Below are 17,920 nucleotides of genomic sequence, written 5' to 3' on the forward strand. Positions count from 1 at the left end.
GCTAGTGATTCCTCTGATCGTCATTCTCTTTCTGGCTATTATGTTTTTCTTGGTGGTTCCCTCATTGCTTGGAAGACTAAGAAGCAGACAGCAGTTTCTCGTTCGAGTGCAGAGGCTGAGTTGTGAGCTATGGCTCTTGTGACAGCAGAGGTTACTTGGCTACGGTGGTTGTTTGAGGATTTTGGTGTTTCTGTTACTATACCGACTCCTCTTTTGTCTGACAGTACAGGTGCTATCAGTATTGCTCATGATCCGGTGAAGCATGAGCTCACTAAGCATATTGGTGTTGATGCTTCTTATACACGAGCACAGGTACAGGATGATGTGATTGCTCTTCGGTATATGCCTTCAGAGCTTCAGTTGGCAGATTTCTTCACGAAGGCACAGACGAGAGCTCAGCACAGGTTTTATCTCTCCAAACTCAGTGTTCTTGATCCACCCTGAGTTTGTGGGGGGGGGGGTGTTAGATGTATATGTGTATTTGTATTTTCCTCATTGTATAAGGGGTTTCCTGCATATTTGCCCCCACCTGTACATGTATATATTTGGGCCTAGAGCCCCTATGTTGAATACAAGTGCTATTTATAACATATTGAATATACCACATATGGCAAGTCACGGTAAATAAGGATATCAACACACCCTCTTTAGCAACACAAATCAAAGGGTAAGAGCTCAATGCATCATAAAAAACCAAACATAAAGGTCGGTTGATAAGCTGAATCATAAATTACCAAGCAAATAAAATTATTTATCAATACCACAACACTATTGAATATACCACATATGGCAAGTCACGGTAAATAAGGATATCAACACACCCTCTTTAGCAACACAAATCAAAGGGTAAGAGCTCAATGCATCAAACAAAACCAAACATAAAGGTCGGTTGATAAGCCGCATCATAAATTACCAAGCAAATAAAATTAAGTAGCATTAATGAATACATCACTTTTAGATGGTCTCATCAACTTCTTTTAGGGTAGAAGTAGGTACAGTTGAACGAAGATCCTATAGTTATTTCTTCAATTGGCACATCCTTTTAAGCCACACATGTCTTCCTTTAGTAGTATGAGTAAGAAACATTTCCCTATATTCTGGTCTAATAAATAATTGGGTAGCAATAAAATGTTCATCACTGCCCTCCACAGCTCCAGCTTCAATAACTAACTCCATAATCTCGGAAATACTGCATCCGACTTGATTGATCCTCAATAATGCCGAAGAATTTCTTGGGCTCACATTATCACCAAAGTCAACTGGATGATTGAATTCTTGATGCATGTAATTTTTCTCGGGCTTCGTTGAATTTGGTTCTTGATTAGAAGATTTTCTTAACATTGCCTCTTCAGATTTCTTACGAACATCCTTATCATTTGTGCCAATAAAGCTTGCATCTCGGGAATCTTGCTTGCTTCCAATAGTAGTATTGATTGCCAAATTAGCTTCAGGCGCTGTTGAACTTGAATCCAGCATATCCTCAAACATTATATTTGGCACATGGACATTCTCTAGTGGTGTAAAGCGAAACTTCTCGCAATCCATCATTGCCTGAAAAAAAATTGTAAGGATAACATGGCTCAGTAAAGCTATAGATGAAAACGAATTTATGCATTCATATTTTTCCACTGCAGATATTTTTTTTAGGATCCATCCAACCAATTTTGCTCACTATTACTTCCTTCAATGTAGAAGGTATTTCTTCAAAACTCCCACCTGATTTTTTGTATTGCTCATGATTTTTTTATTGAATTTGGCACATAAGTTGTATACCCCATGACATTCGAATGGTTGGTAGGTCGATTTCCAGCTGAAACCTCATTGTCACAAATATCTGAACCTCATTGTCACAAATATCATAAAAAACTTTATTGGCAAAAGGAATCCAGTGTAGTTTTCCTTGCTTGTTCTCATCCATATAAAGTTACACAATTTTATTGAGCAATGAATTGTACTTAAGGTTTTTATATACATTTTGGATAAAATATTGGGATGCCATGGAGCTCATACACACTGGTTAATTTCGAACAGCTGATTTGAACTCAATGTGGAGTTTTTCTTTTAGAAAAAAAAAACAATTTTGTGTGCATATACACACCCAAAATAATATGAAGAACCAGGTTTCATGGAAAAATACCTCAGAAATCAAGCTCACTATCAACAGATTCAGTCAACGCCCAGAGATGTTCCATTCTAGACGGTGCAGGATTTGGTGTGAAATTGGATTTCATATTAGTTCGAGCGAAAACTATGTACTTGTTGGCACATATGTGAGCGTAACATGCTAATGATGAGTAACTTGGCAACATGGAAGAGTTAATTTGAGCTGCTTTTAAAAATAGAAAAAAAATCATGTGTCTCATAAATTTGACCAACAAATGGTTTGATGCTGACACATCAGATTTTATTTATTCATACATGTTGTCCATTTATTCTAGTTATGAGTTATTTTTGTATTATGCGGTGCTACATGATAGTTTTTGTCTATGGTGTGTAGGTGTTTTGAAGGAAATATAGGCCAGCGGCAACAAGATGACCAAAGAGTAATAAATAGTTCAGGTAGAGCTGTGGGCCTTGTGAGGTCGTGCAGATGGGCAAGTGCCCCGGGTAAGGCCATCTCCAGCAGCTACCTCAAATTTTCATCCTCTAAAATACTATTACAGCATCCCATATCACTATTACAGCATCTCTTATTTTTTCATCTCCAGCAGCTACCTTATTTTCTACCTTCTACTCCTCTTTTTCTCTCTCCGGACCCGCTGTCAGCCTCTGTGAACAGTACTGCTACAGTGTTGCTACAGTGTTGCTACAGTGCTGCTACAGTACCCCGCAAATCACTGTAGCAGCCGGATCTTCAAAAATGCAGATTCTGCTGGAGATGGCCTAATGCGAGAATCCTATGGTAATGAAGACAAGGGACTGGAGTTGGTGTGACTGATGTCCTGAGAGATCTGAGCCTGTCATTTTTTCATACAGCCTGTAATCTTGCACCAATGGCTTTCAATTTTCTGGTATTCCCAATTGAAGGGTCCTAAAAACTGCGTATGTATCTGAACAATGTGATCTGTGACCATTTTTTTGCTTCAGCAGCTTGCCAATAAGGCAAAAGTTTTGAAGTATTCAAAGCTTTTAGAGGGATGGCATGTGAGAATTCATCTTATATGATCCGGTTGTGATCCATCTCATGAGTCAATCCTAATTTTTTAGTCTCAACCCCGTTTTTATTGATCTTGGAGTAAAACTAATAAAGCTCCCAACTTTTATATGATTTATCCAGAGCTTTTTCATTGTCCTTGAGAGGTAGTACCAAAATTATAACTTGGGAGATACCAAAATTTGGTACCTAAGCTACCGTTTTTTGGCACATCCCTGTTATAATTAGTGATACCTCTTGGTACTCATGGAAGGTAAAAAAAAAAAAGCTCAAATGTCAAGGGACATGGAGCTATGAACCAACCAATAATTGTATAAGTACTCTCTTCTCGTCATGATGATTTTTTATGCTAAAATGGGTTGCATATTTTCACGAATAGGTGGCAGACCTTCCTGGCGAAACACAAAAATGTTGTCTAGCTGAACACCTGACATAACAAGAGTTTTAAGCCCTCCTAACTTGGTTTTTCGAGTGCTTTGCTTCTGCTATTTTTTTAATTTGGGTTCTAGACTTTGAGTTCCTTGTCCATAGCTATATGAGCCAGAGTTTAAGAAGACCACTTGGGAGCGGAGAAAATTTGAAAGTGCCTATTCATTACCAAACCTCCCTCCCCAACTAGTCGGCACCAATCCAACAAATATACGATGACAAAACTCTACAGAACAAGAAAGCTCAGTGAAGCTTCTGATAGCAAAAATATGGACGTTTTTATGGTAAGGGTACCTGAGCATTAGATTCAAACTGGAAGCACAATTGACCATGCTTGTAAAGTTGTTCTTGCTTCCCGCTTGAATCATTGGATTCTTCTGCTTCACAGATGTTATTCCAAGATTTCTCTTCCCTTACAGCCGCAGGTGTTTGTGCAGAACGTAAACGCCATTCACGGCGGTCTGCTAGATCATAGCGTTTATATGACTGAGTTTGTGGAGAACGTGAACGCCATTCACGGCTGTCTGCCAGATCATAGCGATTGTACGACTTAGTTTGTACCTAACCAACATGAAAAACTGTTATAGTAAAGAAAATAAAAACTGCAATGGTCAAACTGTGACAGACAACGTAAGATGGTCTCTGATAAAAAGGAAGAGTTCTCACATTCCAGTCATTGTGAGCCCATCTATGATCTTCATCATGAAGTTCTACATCAATGTCTTTCTTGAGTTCCAAGATGTCCTCAGGTACATCAACAGTTTGTGAAGCCTTATAATTGAAACATGTAGGAAGAGAATTAAAATGTTCATACAATGAATTAAACAAAAGTTTTGATATAAATACAAAATAGTAACAGTTATTGATAGATAAAAATACATTGTGCTGCACCTCTCAGGGAAACATACATATCTGCAACCAAAAAGGAGTGTCATGTTCTCTTCTATAGGGAATCATATATCATCCCAGTGAAGACCAATTTGTTATGCAAGGGAAGATTACACTAAAATAAAGCACGTTTTCCATAATTCAGATAGCACAAAGGAATCAACACATAAAATAAAGGAACAAGTTAATTGTTCAAATACAAAATCATTTCTCTTTCCTCACATTTAACAAAGGCAAATATAAAAAATGCTATCACCCATGAAACTGTTACGAGGGTAGTTCCACTTTCAAATCTTTAATTCTTATTGCACATATTGTTCAATTACCCATGTACTTGTTTTGTTGTCCCTCCAATTTGAGGTGAGGTAGGAATATGAGAAAAGAAGAAAATGATTACTAATAAATATGACCGCTACATTAATTCATTTCATAAATCCAACAACTAAAATGATATGAATTATATTGAGCCACATTGTTGTTTTAGAATAAATTTGTACACTGCCATCGCAATCATACGCAACTTGAAAATTACCATTATAAAGTGTTCAAGTTGACAAATACCATTGCAAAATGGATACTTTCTTGGTGTCGATGATTGGTGAACCGCCGATCTTACAAATTTGTAAAAGAGATGCATGGAGGATGCTTCGAGTAGATGAACACATAGGAGGTTTTATACAGGTTCAGGCCTCCATTAGGATAATAGCTCTATGTCCAGTTTGTCTTGTATTAATCTTTGAGACTTATACAAGGGGGGTGCGTGGTTAGTCTAGATAGATCTAACCTAGTCGGACGACTTCCTTGCGTGTAATGGCTTCAATCTCAGTTGCCTCTCATAATGACGTGTCCTCCGCATAGTCCCTAGGCTCCGTATGAGAGGAGTATCGTACGTCCTTTGAAGTCTTTCCTCCTTTTCTTGGAGATAAACTTAGCAGTTTATAAGATATCCTAGGTGCATACATGTTGTTTCCATTCATCTAGAGATCACTTTCCTGGAGATAGAGATTTACCCCGAGAATAACATAAACGCTGGAGTATCCAGATATGGTAGTTGCAATTAGTCATTGTCAAGCCTCCCACCAATATGTGAAATGAGGCTTCAATGGGTAAAACACTTGGTCAGCAAAGATAAGCATTTTGTTAGACCGCGTCATCAGGTAAGACTCAGGTCCCCAATTAAGATGGCACATCCAACTGGGTTCTCAGGGTCTTCAGAATATCTATTTGGGGTTCGAAATGCCTCCAAGTTCTCAAGCAAGTACTCGAGAAGGTATTCCATCCGAGCAGGATTTCTAAGTTGCTTGAAAAAATATCGTCCCATTCTTGCGAAAGGCTAGTGAAGATAGGATTTATTTCAAAGGAAGCCTTGGTCAAGGCTGTAGGAAACATACCCTTAGGGAGATTGTAGAATTTACTTTAGGGCATGCATGTAATTTTGGTGACTAATGACAACATATTCAATAGGACTAACATGTGTGTCAAGTATATACTTTAGTAGATCTCATGGATGCAATACATAAAGAAGCCGCTATATCCGGAACAATGATCGCTTGAATTGGATAAGTCACAGGAATTTTGTTAATGTTGGAAGGTCTGGCACAGAAGAGTTGTGAACACCGGAGTATTTATGTCTAGCTATTTTGAATATGCCGGATGATTTGATGATATGAAGATGTGCATGCCTGAGCATTCCTGAGTTAAAGTTCAAGGAAGACACACACCGGATGATCCGGTGCTTGATGCTATGCATGCCAGAGGCTTCGTCAGAGTATTGATGTCAAAGTCCAATTTGGCATGGTTGAACACGCCGGATGGTTTGGCGATGAAGTAAGGCAACGCCGGAGTATTTTGCAAAGAGAGAAGTGGCACGGTTTGGCTCAAGTTTACATGTCGGATGGTCCGGTGATGAAGCTGATGAACATGCCAAAACATCAGATCATTCGGCTAGTTTTTGGAAGGTGTACACGCCAGATGTTCCGGTGAGTATAATCTGTTTACATCGGATCATTCGGCGTATACAGAAAAGGTGAGTCATTGGGGGCAACAGCTAATCCATGGGTTTGAGCCTATAAATACCCACCCACTCAATCATTCAAAGTGGCTAGAGTATAGAGAACCTCATACACACCTAAGAAGACATTGAATCCATCAAAATGTTAAAACTGATCATCTAAGGCAATTAAGCACAAAATTAGAGAGGGATTAGTGCTAATAGGCCTAAAGAGACTTGTTGCTAGGTGTTGTTGCCTAGAGAGTGGATCAAGGAGTGATCCTACCGTGTAACTAGAGGTACGCTGGTACCTTGGAGTCTTGGTGACTCACCGGCACATTGGGCCTTGGTGGCTCAAGCTTGTTGACCCTCTAACTTGATGTGGAGTAGCAACAAGAAATTTGTACAGGGACGTGGAGACCCTTGACTTAGTGGCTCAAGCGCCGAAGTGAAGACGGTGATAAGTGACCAGAAGAGGGGCTTGGCATGAGCCTTGCCTTTGTGGCTTGATGGCTCAAGAGCTCTGACCGAAGTAGTCTTGGCGATCGAGAGCATATCCTTGGTGGACCTCCAACATAGACTAGGGGTGGCGTTCATGCCATCGATACTACGGGATTAAAATCCATTGTGTCGAGTTTACTCTCTCTACCTTATATACGTTTCCACATTTAGATATTTGCAATTTAACTTTCTAGAGTAGGTTGTAATCCTTTTGAATGGTAGAGTATATACACTAGATAAACCTAGAGTATATTTAGATAAAAATTGATATATATTTTTCTTGTTAAGTTTTTTAAGCTGAGTAGTTTTAAGTATCCTAATTTACCTCCCTCTTAGGATGTCACTGATCCTTACAAGTAGTATCAGAGCCTTGTTCTCTTGATAGGTTTAATCGTCTTGAGTTGTAATGTCCGGGGTTGGGATGGATACCCATAATGCTTCACATTTTGACGACACTTACTTTTCCCATTGGAAAATTCTAATATTTTATTATTTGCAAGCCTGAAGTTTAGATGTTTGAAGAGTCACCGAGAAGGGGATGAGACAATGCGTCACCAACAAGGAGAGACAATCTGATGCATTGGCGAAGAGTATCCTTTTATCATCCTTAAATGTTAATGCATTTAATCATGTTTATTCTCTCACCAATGCACATGATATTTGAACTAGTCTCATTAAAATATATGAAGGCACAAAGGATGTGTACAATGAAAAATATTATGTGTTAGTTACTAAACTCAATGGCATCAAACAACTTTTCTATAAAAGTGCTAATGACATGTTTAAGCTCATCTTCCAAAGTACAAGTTGATAGTCTCCATCATCTATAACAACAACGATATCAAGAAGATGACTCCATATTAAGTGCTCAGTAAGATCATTGCCCATGAGATGACCATGAACATGGGGTTGAAGCTTCTTCCTCATCCGACGCCAAGAACTTTGCTGTCACAAGCAAGCAAGCAAGCTCCATGCCAGATATGAAGGCGAAGATGAGGATGCAAGAGCAAGAGTTAAGCTCAATCGAAGATGATGGTAATCAAGTGATGAAGAGATTGATCCCATGGTCTCATCTCACAAGTAGAGAAGAACATCAAGAGGATTAAGGTTAAGATTGATCATCAAATCTTCATGAAAGACTTAGTCAACATAATTGATCATATCAAGAAGGAGAAGAAGATCAAGAACAAGAGGGAGACAAGGGGAAAAGGCAAAGTTTACGCAAGTATAGGAAGATGGATGAGTGAAGATGATTCAAGCTCAAGTGATGAGAGCATCACCATCCACTCATAAAAAAAAGCTTTTCCTCAATGTCCGCATCAGTAAAGTCGTCACACAAGTTACATAAGTGTCTTATGGACAAAGGTATGTAAAGCGATGTAAGTGGTGATGAATCCGATGAGGATTCGCCCTCCCAAGAAGAACTTCTTAATTTTATCAATGAGCAACAAAGAGCCTTAAAGAAACAAGCTAAAGGACTAAAGAAATTCAATGCCTAAATGAAGTTCATACTACCTTTGTGTCTAATTATAAACAATTACTGAGCAAATTCGAATTGCTAAAGAATGAACATGAAGAGCTTAAGGCAAAATTTGAGAGCGTTGAATCTCAATCTAAGGTCCATTTGAAGCAATCTATGTCTCTCTTTAATTTAAATTTTAAGGTAGATGCTTCCACCACTTGTGATGATTTAATTGATTTATCTAGCTCACCCCTTTGCAATGAGACATGTGTTGAGAATATTGTTGTAGAACTATCTAACAAACTCATTGCACAAGAAAATTATGAGCTCAAGCAAGAATGAAAAAGGCTCATGAAGGACTTGGCGAGATTAAAGGGCAAAGAACATGTCCAACCTCTTCAAGATAACTGTATCAACATGGTGAACAAGCTTGCAGAGGGGTCCATCGTGACATGCTTCAAGTGCCATCAAAAAGGCGATAAGTCTTTCCAATGCAACTAAATCAAGAAAGAGATCAAGGAGAAGAAGAAGATGACAAACCTCTCCAGCAAAACCTCCAACCTCTACACCAAGCCCAACTATAAGATCAAGATCAAGATCAACCACTACAAGCTCAAGAAGAAGGATAATGGCAAAATGGTTGCACATATGGTTGGGAGAAAGGACCGAAGGTGAAACTAATCCATTTGGGTACCCAAGAAAGTCATCACCAACATGAAGGGGTTTCAATCAGTTTGAGTTCCAAAAAAGACTTGAAGTCCATGAGTCTTCGGGGGATTTGAAGACTTGGCTAACAGGATAAAGTGAAGGTTCAAGCAAAGAAGCCAAGTGTACAAGATTGAGCGCATTGATGAATATTATAATCATCCATCCAAATATAAAAGAGGTAATGGTAGCTAGATTCTTGTTCATACATTTTGTTTTGTATCTAGCTTATTTTCCTTGCCAAGGATTGCTTACAATTATTGTTATTCATTGCAACACCTAGTGTAGGTTTATCATATGGTATGTTCCTTGTGCTTCTCTCTAACCCATGAGCAATCTACATGTTTTATTAGTTGTAGGTTCCTTTCATGGCATAGTTCTTCAATTGATATCCTTTATGTGCTATGAGTCCAATCTATAGGATAAATTTCCCACTGTTATCAATAACAAGTGTATTTCTTTCACAAGTATTCAACACTTGTATGCACACAATTAGGGGGTGTATAGCCTATGAGTTGTGATTTCAAGACTAACATGTGTTGCAAGTTATATTTTTGTAGTCTCATAGAGTGATCCTCAAGTCCTCGGATGTATGTAATGCTTAAAGGCTTCAATTGGTATTATTATCAATTCATTTGTTCATTTAAGCTATATCCGTGCATAATATGGCTTAAACTTTCTATCTCTCATATTGTCTAGTTGCGCATATGTTTAAGTCTCATCATAAGTGTGCACACATATAGGAGTTTAAATCATATTATGTGAGTTTCATGTGTTGTGATCCATATGCTTTCATCTCTATTGGTACCATATTCTTGTTTTAAAATCCGTCAATTGGTATTATTTATTGGATCATGATTTATGAAGCTCTCTCCCATGTGCTCTAACGTTCTTCTAGGAGTTTAACATGTGTTTATAACCCTTTTTGAGATTGTTAACAAAGGGAGAGAAGTTTGACGACCAAAGTAAGTAGCATGAAGCTTATGGATGCAAAGGGGGAGAAGAAGATGCAAGAAGTGCCCAAGGATTTCAAGACATCCACAAGTAGTATCAAGGACACAAGTGGTTTCTCCACAAGGTTGTAAATGGTATCGAGATCGCGCAAATGAAGAAGCTCTTGCATGGGTCGATCAAGGGATCGGAGATAGTGGCATTGGAGAAATAGGGAACCACAACAAATGGGGACCAAGTGGTAAGAACTTGCATCCAAGCAATCTGGTAACACTTTATGCTCTTTACAATTGGTATCATTTATTATTTGCCAATTGCTTTAGTTATGTTATCATCAATCCAAAAAAAGGGGAGATTGTAGAAAATATACCCTTAGGGAGATTGTAGAATTTACTTTAGGGCATGTATATGATTTTGGTGATTAGTGATAATATAGTTAATGAGATTAACATGTATGTCAAGTATATGCTTTAGTAGATCTCATGGATGCAATACATGAAGAAGTCGCTGCAGGTGGGACAAAGATCGCTTGAAATGGACAAGTCCTTGGAATTTTATTAATGTCGGAAGGTTCGACGAAAAAGAGTTTTGAACATCGGAGTATTTCTGTCTGGCTATTTTGATTACACTGAATGATCCAGTGATATGAAGATGTGCACGCTTGAGCATTCTAGAGTTGAAGTTCAAAGAAGACACACACCAGACGGTCCGGTGCTTGATGGTATGCACGTCGGAGGCTTCGCCAGAGTATTTGTTGCAGAGAAGATGTCAAAGTCCAGTTTGGTGTGGTTGAACACGCCAGATGGTCCGGTGATGAAACAAGGCAACACTGGAGTATTTTGCACAGAGAGAAGTGTCACGGTTTGGCTCAAGTGTACACGCCGGATAGTCCGGCGATGAAGCTGGTGAACACGTCAGAACATCCGGTGTTCACAGATGGTTTGAGTGGGGTTCCAATGGCTAGTTTTTAGAAGGTGTACACGCCGGATGTTCCGGTGAGTGCAATCTGTTTACACCGGATCATCTAGCGTATACAAAAATGGTGAGCTGTTGGGGCAATAGCTAGTCTATGTGTTTGAGGCTATAAATACCCACTCACTCAATCATTTGAAGTGGCTAGAGTCTAGATAACCTCATATACACCTGAGAAGATATCTAAGCCATCAAAGTGCTTAAAGTGATCATATGAGGCAATTAAGTACAAAATTAGAGAGTGATTAGTACTAATAGACCTAAAGAGAGTTGTTGCTAGATGTTGTTGCTACCTAGAGAGTGGATCAGGGAGTTCCTACCATGTACCTTGAGGTACACCAGCAAATTAGAGTCTTGATGACTCGTCGGCACCTTGGAGTCTTGGTGACTCGCTGGCACCTTGGGCCTTAGTGGCTCAAGCTTGTTGACCCTTCGACTTGGTGTAAAGTGACAGCAAGAAGTTTGTATAGGGACGCGGAGACCTTTGTCTTAGTGGCTCAAGCTCCGAAGTGAAAACGACAATAAGTGATCGGAAGAGAGGCTTGGTATGAGCCTTGCTTTTGTGGCTTTAGAGCCGTGACTAGAATAGTCTTAGCGACCGGGAGCATATCCTTGGTGGAGCTCTAACGTGGATTAGGTGTGGTATTCATGCCATTGACACTATGGGATAAAAATCCCTTGTGCCATGTTTGCTTTCTCTATATTATTTACATTTTCGTATTTACATATTTGCAATTTACCTTCCTACAGTAGGTTGCAATCGTTTTGAATGGTAGAGTAAGTACACTAGATAAACCTAGAGCATATTGATAGAAATTGATATAGATTTCTATTGTGAAGTTTTTGGAGCCGAATAGTTTTAAGTATCCTAATTCACCCCTTCTTAGGACGTCACCGATCTTTAAAAAGGCGGAGCATGATGAGGTAATCCCCTCTCGTGCCCTAATCACTTGCGCACTGGTGGTGGGGCAGATAATCCCAAGTCCAAACATCACATGGATCCTTGTTTTTCTTGATTTCTTCTGCTGCAGTTTCCGCTTTCCCACTTCCAGCTTTCTCCTTGAGATGCTTGCTTTCTATGGCCTTGAACTCATCCATCTCAACCCCAACTCTATTATCATGCTTAGTATTTTTGCACATCTGTGCAAGGCTTTCCTGGGCATGCACCCATCCGTCAACCTCTTTAGGTATTTTTACCTCTTAACGGGGTTCCAGGGCAAGGTTGCGGGCCTAACTCTATTGACAAGGGCTTGCATGGACAGAGGAGCCAAAGGAGACCGCCATCCATCGGACCCTCATTAACAAGGTCCAGTATCTGAAGGAGAAGGGGTTGACGGTGTACGACATCACCATAGATTTCATCAAGTGCCACCTGAGCCCTCTGATGTTGAGGATCTCTTGCGCTTGGTAGTTTGCGACTGAGATGGACCCGACCCAAGAAGGTGAGATAGGTACCAATTCGATATCGATATCGAGTAGCTCTTCGGGAAGTAGTAGGCTTGCCTCTTACAAGTTGTCTTTGTTTGTTGTTTTTCATAGAGCTTCTGCCGAAGGTGGTAGACCAAAGGACCATCTAGACCGAAGGTGGTAGACCAAAGGACCATCCAGACACTCGATCGTCCCAGTCCCCATCGTAGAGATGGAGGTCAATGCTAGAGTTTAAGAAGACCACTTAAGAGCGAAGAAAATTTGAATGTACCTATTCGTTACCAAACCCCCTCCCCCGCTAGTGGACACCAATCCAACAAATATATGATGACAGAACTCTACAGAACAAGAAAGCTAGTGAAGCTTCTGATAGCACAAATATTGACGCTTTTGTCGTAAGGGTACCTGAGCTTTAGATTCAAGCTGGAAGCACAATTGACCATGCTTGTAAAGTTGTTCTTGCTTCCCGCTTGAATCATTGGATTCTTCTGCTTCATGGATGTTGTTCGAAGATTTCTCTTCACTAACAGCCACAGGAGTTTGTGCAGAACGTAAACGCCATTCACGGCTGTCTGCCAGATCATAGCGTTTGTATGACTGAGTTTGTGGAGAACGTGAACGCCATTCACGGCTGTCTGCCCGATCATAGCGATTGTATGACTGAGTTCGTGGAGAATGTGAACGCCATTCACGGCTGTCCGCCAGATCATAGCGATTGTATGACTGAGTTTGTACCTAACCAACATGCAAAATTGTTATAGTAAAGAAAAGAAAAACTGGAATGTCAAACTGTGACAGATAACACCTGGTAACACAAATGAAAATTATAGCAGTACAAACGAAATAAAATAAGATGGCCTCTGAAAAAAAGGAAGTGCTCACATTCCAGTCATTGTGAACAAAGATTGGTATTTATCAAAGATTAATGTGTTGTTCCATAAGTTCAGCAATATTCATACATAGAGTGTACTCTTGCCCACTAATTAGACAAAAACAGCAACGGCAGATTTCAAACACCAAGTTACAACAAGAGTAAAACAAAGTCATCGTACACATAATTGCAAAAAAAGCAACAGGTTGTACTTATCATAAAGAATAATTACGTTCGTGCGAAGACAAACGTACTTACCATCACCAGCTTGCGGAGAGGATGGTTGAACCTGCAGTTCATTCCATGCTTGCAGCTCCCGAACTTGACGTAGTAGGAGCAGTCGGGCTCCCCGGGGCGCTGCGGGTACTCCGTCTCCTGCTCCGGCTTGTCGCCGGCACGGGCATGCCACTGCCGTTGCCATCCAGAGGGGTTCGGAGGGTGGTTGAATATGCAGTTCATCCCGTACTTGCAGCTGCCGAACTTGACGTAGTGGGAGCAGTCGGGCTCCCCAGGGCGCCGTGGGTACTCCGGCTCCGGCTCCTGCTTCTCGTGGGCTTGAAGTAAAGCTACGGAGGGGTTCGGAGGGTGGTTGAACATGCAGTTCATCCCGTACTTGCAGCTGCCGAACTTGACGTAGTAGGAGCAGTCGGGCTCCCCGTGTCGCTGCGGGTACTCCAGCACCTGTTCCTGCTGGTCGCCGGAAGGGGCACGCCGTTCTGGTTCAGAGAGCTTCGGAGGGTGGTAGGATATGCAGTTCATCCCGTGCTTGCAGCTCCCGAATGTCACGTAGTGGTAGGAGCAGTGATGGAGCCTGGGTGATGTTGTCTGGGTGATTCGCATCCTCTGCGTTGCTTAGGGGAGGAGAGTGCGGCCAAGCAGAGAGGGAAATTATATTGTGAAATAATGCTATAGAAAAACACAGTGAAAAGCAGTCAGAAGGAGCATGGGTGCCTTTTGACAATGGGGAAAAGAAAACGTACGAACTAGGTCTTTTGACGAAAGATGAACGTCCTTCTGTTCTGCTTTCTTTCCTTAGGGCAGAGGGCAAGCTTGCTTCTTTGCATTATAGGTACCGGCTGTGCTGCCGCTGGCTCGTTGGTCCATGCAAACAAAGGGGAAAGGGGGAGACGAAGCGCAGTCCCACATAATGCTGCAAGGTCTCATTAGCCGATATTTTCTCTTCTACTACAAAAGAAATTGTGAGCGTTGCAATGTACAGGTTAGGTATATTTGTCTCGATAAAGCACCTGAAAAAATAGGAGCAGTCCGATTTTAATTTTCATCTCATTTTGGTAGTTAGTTTTACATTCCCTCCTCCTCGCCAGCTACTATCATAGCTTCCCCAGCCCTCAATTTGCACCATCCTTCTCTCTCCCTAGGTCACAGGTCACATCCCCTAGTCCAACTCTCGCCACTGCCACCTCTTCCTCCATCTCGCATAGGAACTCTAGAATAACTCAAAAGCCATTCATTCTTAAGTGCCACCTACCGCCGCCACCTCCTTCCTCACTCCTCCCTTTCTCACCCCATGCCATTGCCACCCCTACCTCCTGCACCATTGCCTATGCTTCCCCTCCCTGCACTACCCACCCCGTTGTTGCCACTTCCTACATTTGACCCATATGGCTCTTGCCATTTCCTCAGCCATCCATAATCACATTATCTCCTTCCCCTCACAGAACATCTATAATTGCGGTTTTTGAATTTTGAATTCCATATTTCAAGGAGGCTATTCCCAAAGCGACTCCAACTGTTCGTCTAGCTTCCATGCGATCCTGTTCTAGCCACACTTCACCGGAGCTACATAAGCCGTCTCGGCATCCTGCGTGATGGGTGCACGGAACTGTGCCTGATTCGATAATTTGTTAGATCTCTTCCATGGGCGGCATCCAATGTTTGATGGATCTCCAGTCATAGGAAGTGGATCGACACCAAGTCTAGAGATTTGCACTCCGAATACAAGTTCATCCATGTAGCACACATCACAGGGTTCTCAACTGATGAGATCTTATGTGCCAAAGAAGGAGCCGATGTCGACTGTTTGTTGGCTAGATGAATAGTGGATGATATTGCTCAGTAGATCAACATCTACTCTGACGTCATTTCTAAGCATGAGGCATGTACTACCCATCTCGCTCGCCATCTTCATCGGTCACAAAGACCCAGCAAAAGTCATGGAAGAGACCCCTGCCCAAGCCTAGGACTTCGCCTTCGACCACTCTGGGCAATGCAATCATTAGTGACCGCAGGTCCAAGGATCGAGGGTGATCATTCTGGCTGGGAAGGAAAATCCGTTCATCATCATGATCATCAAAACCAGTTACCTTATCAGATGCCCTTGAAGCTGAGGTTCATAATCGCCAGTCAATGGCCTACTTGCCTGTGCACCACCCGCTGATTTCCAATTCGGTTTCCCCTCCAATCAAGGATGCAAATAAGGTAGCTTCTCAAATTCCAATTTCAGTGGGTACTGGTGTCCTGGTGAATGGAAGCCTAAGCCACTCATTTGGAAAGAGTTGATAGGACATCTTTGGCAGGTTTTGATCCATTGTAACACCCAATTTTAATGGAAGAAAACCGGGCACAACACATGTACGCTAGGATCAAGTTCTCATACATATGCTACATCATCACTATATCATCACAGTGCCATTATAACAACAGTATTTAACTTATTACAAAAGGACTCGATGGTCTAAATGAAAACACAGAGGAACAAAAGAGATCTTCAATGCCAGAGGAGCTTCCATCTTCCACAAGCGTCGACCGGGAATCAAAGGAGCTCGGACCAGGCGGCAAGAACAAGGGTGACGGCCGACCGACGGCGGCGCGCAGCCGAGACCTCGCCAGAGTTGTGCAAGAGTGCGCAACCGGCCACAGAACTCGACTGGAGGACTCGCAAAAGAGAGAGAAGCGAACAGGGAGTCTCACCACGAGCTTCTTGATGGTGGAGAGGGGCGGTGGGTGACCCGTGACGATGAGAGGCAATTGGCAGAGCTTGGACATGGTGTGGGCGTCACTTTGGGGGTCACGCGACGCTGAGAAGTGGCCAGGAAGTATACCGGTGTCCCTACGAAGCTGAAGAGGGAAGAGAAAGGGTCAAAGACGGCTCGAACATAGAGAATTGCGGCGGCGGGGAGCTCTCACTGGTGATAGAGAAGACGACGGCGTTGAGGTTGATTTCGAGCGAAATATGAGGGGGAAGCAGGTGAAATGGGTGTGGAACATCGCAAGGAAGGAGGAGGGAGGCTTATATACTCGAGAGGGGAAGGCAATTGGCCGGATTCAAAGAGAAATGGCTGATGGCCAAAATGGGAATAAATACAGTGGTTTCCACATTTGAGAGGGTTAAACGAGTGGGAAACGGTCGGGATTGAGTGATGGAGGGGCGGGGATCTCGGCCACGCACTTTAATCTATGATTAATGGCACGGGAGGGCAACAATTTTGAAATGGTGCAAGATTTTGGGGCGTTTCGGCCAGCGGCGGGAGGTGGAAGAAGGGCAGCCAGCTTGGTGGGCGGCTCAATGGCTCCAGCCGGGCTCGTTGGCAGAGAGAGAGAGAGAGAGAGAGAGAGAGAGAGAGAGAGAGAGACGTGAGGGGGCGGCTCGGCGCTGAGGCAGGTCGGCTCGAGGGCGCGGCCCAGCGCAAGGAAAGGGAGGCAGCCCGCTCGAGTGGGGGAAAGGAGAGAGAGGAGGGAGGAGGAAGTGGGCTGGGGAGTTCTCCAATTTTGAAAATGTTTTTCTTTTTATATTTTGAACAAATTTCAAAAGGAATTTTAAACGATCGACTTCTAGTGAAGTTTTGCAAAATTTTACCACGCATAAAAACCTATTGCATGTATGATGACATGAATGCATCAAACTTACATAACCTATGGACAAATTAAATTTAGAAATTAATTTATTTCTATTGAACAAAATTGCAACTCCTATTAACTTCTAACAAAATTTTAATCTATTGCAAAAAATTGAAATTTAGGGTGTTACAAACCTACCCCCCTTAGGTTGAATCTCACCCTCGAGATTCAGAAGGATCGAAGAAGAGATGGGGAAACTCTGCTTTCAGATCATCTTCTCTTTTCCAAATTGCTTTCTCTTCGGAGTGATGCTTTCACTGCACTTTGCACATACGGAATTGCCTCTTCCGGGTAACCCGTTCTAACATGTCGAGAATCTTGACCGGATATTCAGAGTAAGAGAGATCTTCTCGCACATCTAGTTCTTCCACTGGTACTTGTTCTTTGGGAACTCTCAAGCACTTTTTCAACTGTGACGCATGGAAAACATTATGTACTCCTGAGAGTTGAGGTGGTAACTCAAGCTGGTAAGCTACTTCTCCTCGTATTCCCAATATCTTATACAGACCAATAAACTGAGGTGAAAGCTTTCCTTTGACCTTGAATCTGCGTAAACCTCTGATCGGTGATACCTTGAGATACATGAAGTCTCCTACTTCAAAAGTCAGTTCTTGACTTCGATTATTTGCATAACTCTTTTGTCTTGATTGAGCAGTCTTCAGATTATCTCTGATCTCTTGCACTTGTTTTTCTGCTTCTCTCAGAACTTCT

At 41.8% G+C, this 17,920-nt stretch overlaps 1 protein-coding gene across 2 annotated transcripts; it reads right to left on the reverse strand.

Moving 5' to 3' along the window:
- Positions 1-941: 941 nt before the first annotated feature.
- LOC133895741 (zinc finger CCCH domain-containing protein 43-like) lies at positions 942-14,414 on the reverse strand. 2 transcript variants are annotated; one of them, XM_062336243.1, is made up of 5 exons: positions 13,610-14,414; positions 12,886-13,215; positions 4,250-4,327; positions 3,878-4,144; positions 942-1,551 (listed from the first exon to the last, which is right to left on the reverse strand). In XM_062336243.1, the coding sequence occupies exons 1-5, from the start codon at positions 14,189-14,191 to the stop codon at positions 1,018-1,020; spliced, it is 1,791 nt and encodes a 596-aa protein (XP_062192227.1). In that variant the 5' UTR covers positions 14,192-14,414; the 3' UTR covers positions 942-1,017. The 2 variants fall into 2 exon arrangements, with proteins under 2 accessions (XP_062192227.1, XP_062192226.1); XM_062336242.1 differs by having other exon boundaries at positions 4,250-4,354.
- Positions 14,415-17,920: the final 3,506 nt, after the last annotated feature.

This window comes from Phragmites australis, chromosome 16, assembly GCF_958298935.1.
Source record: "Phragmites australis chromosome 16, lpPhrAust1.1, whole genome shotgun sequence".
Classification (NCBI taxonomy): domain Eukaryota; kingdom Viridiplantae; phylum Streptophyta; class Magnoliopsida; order Poales; family Poaceae; genus Phragmites; species Phragmites australis.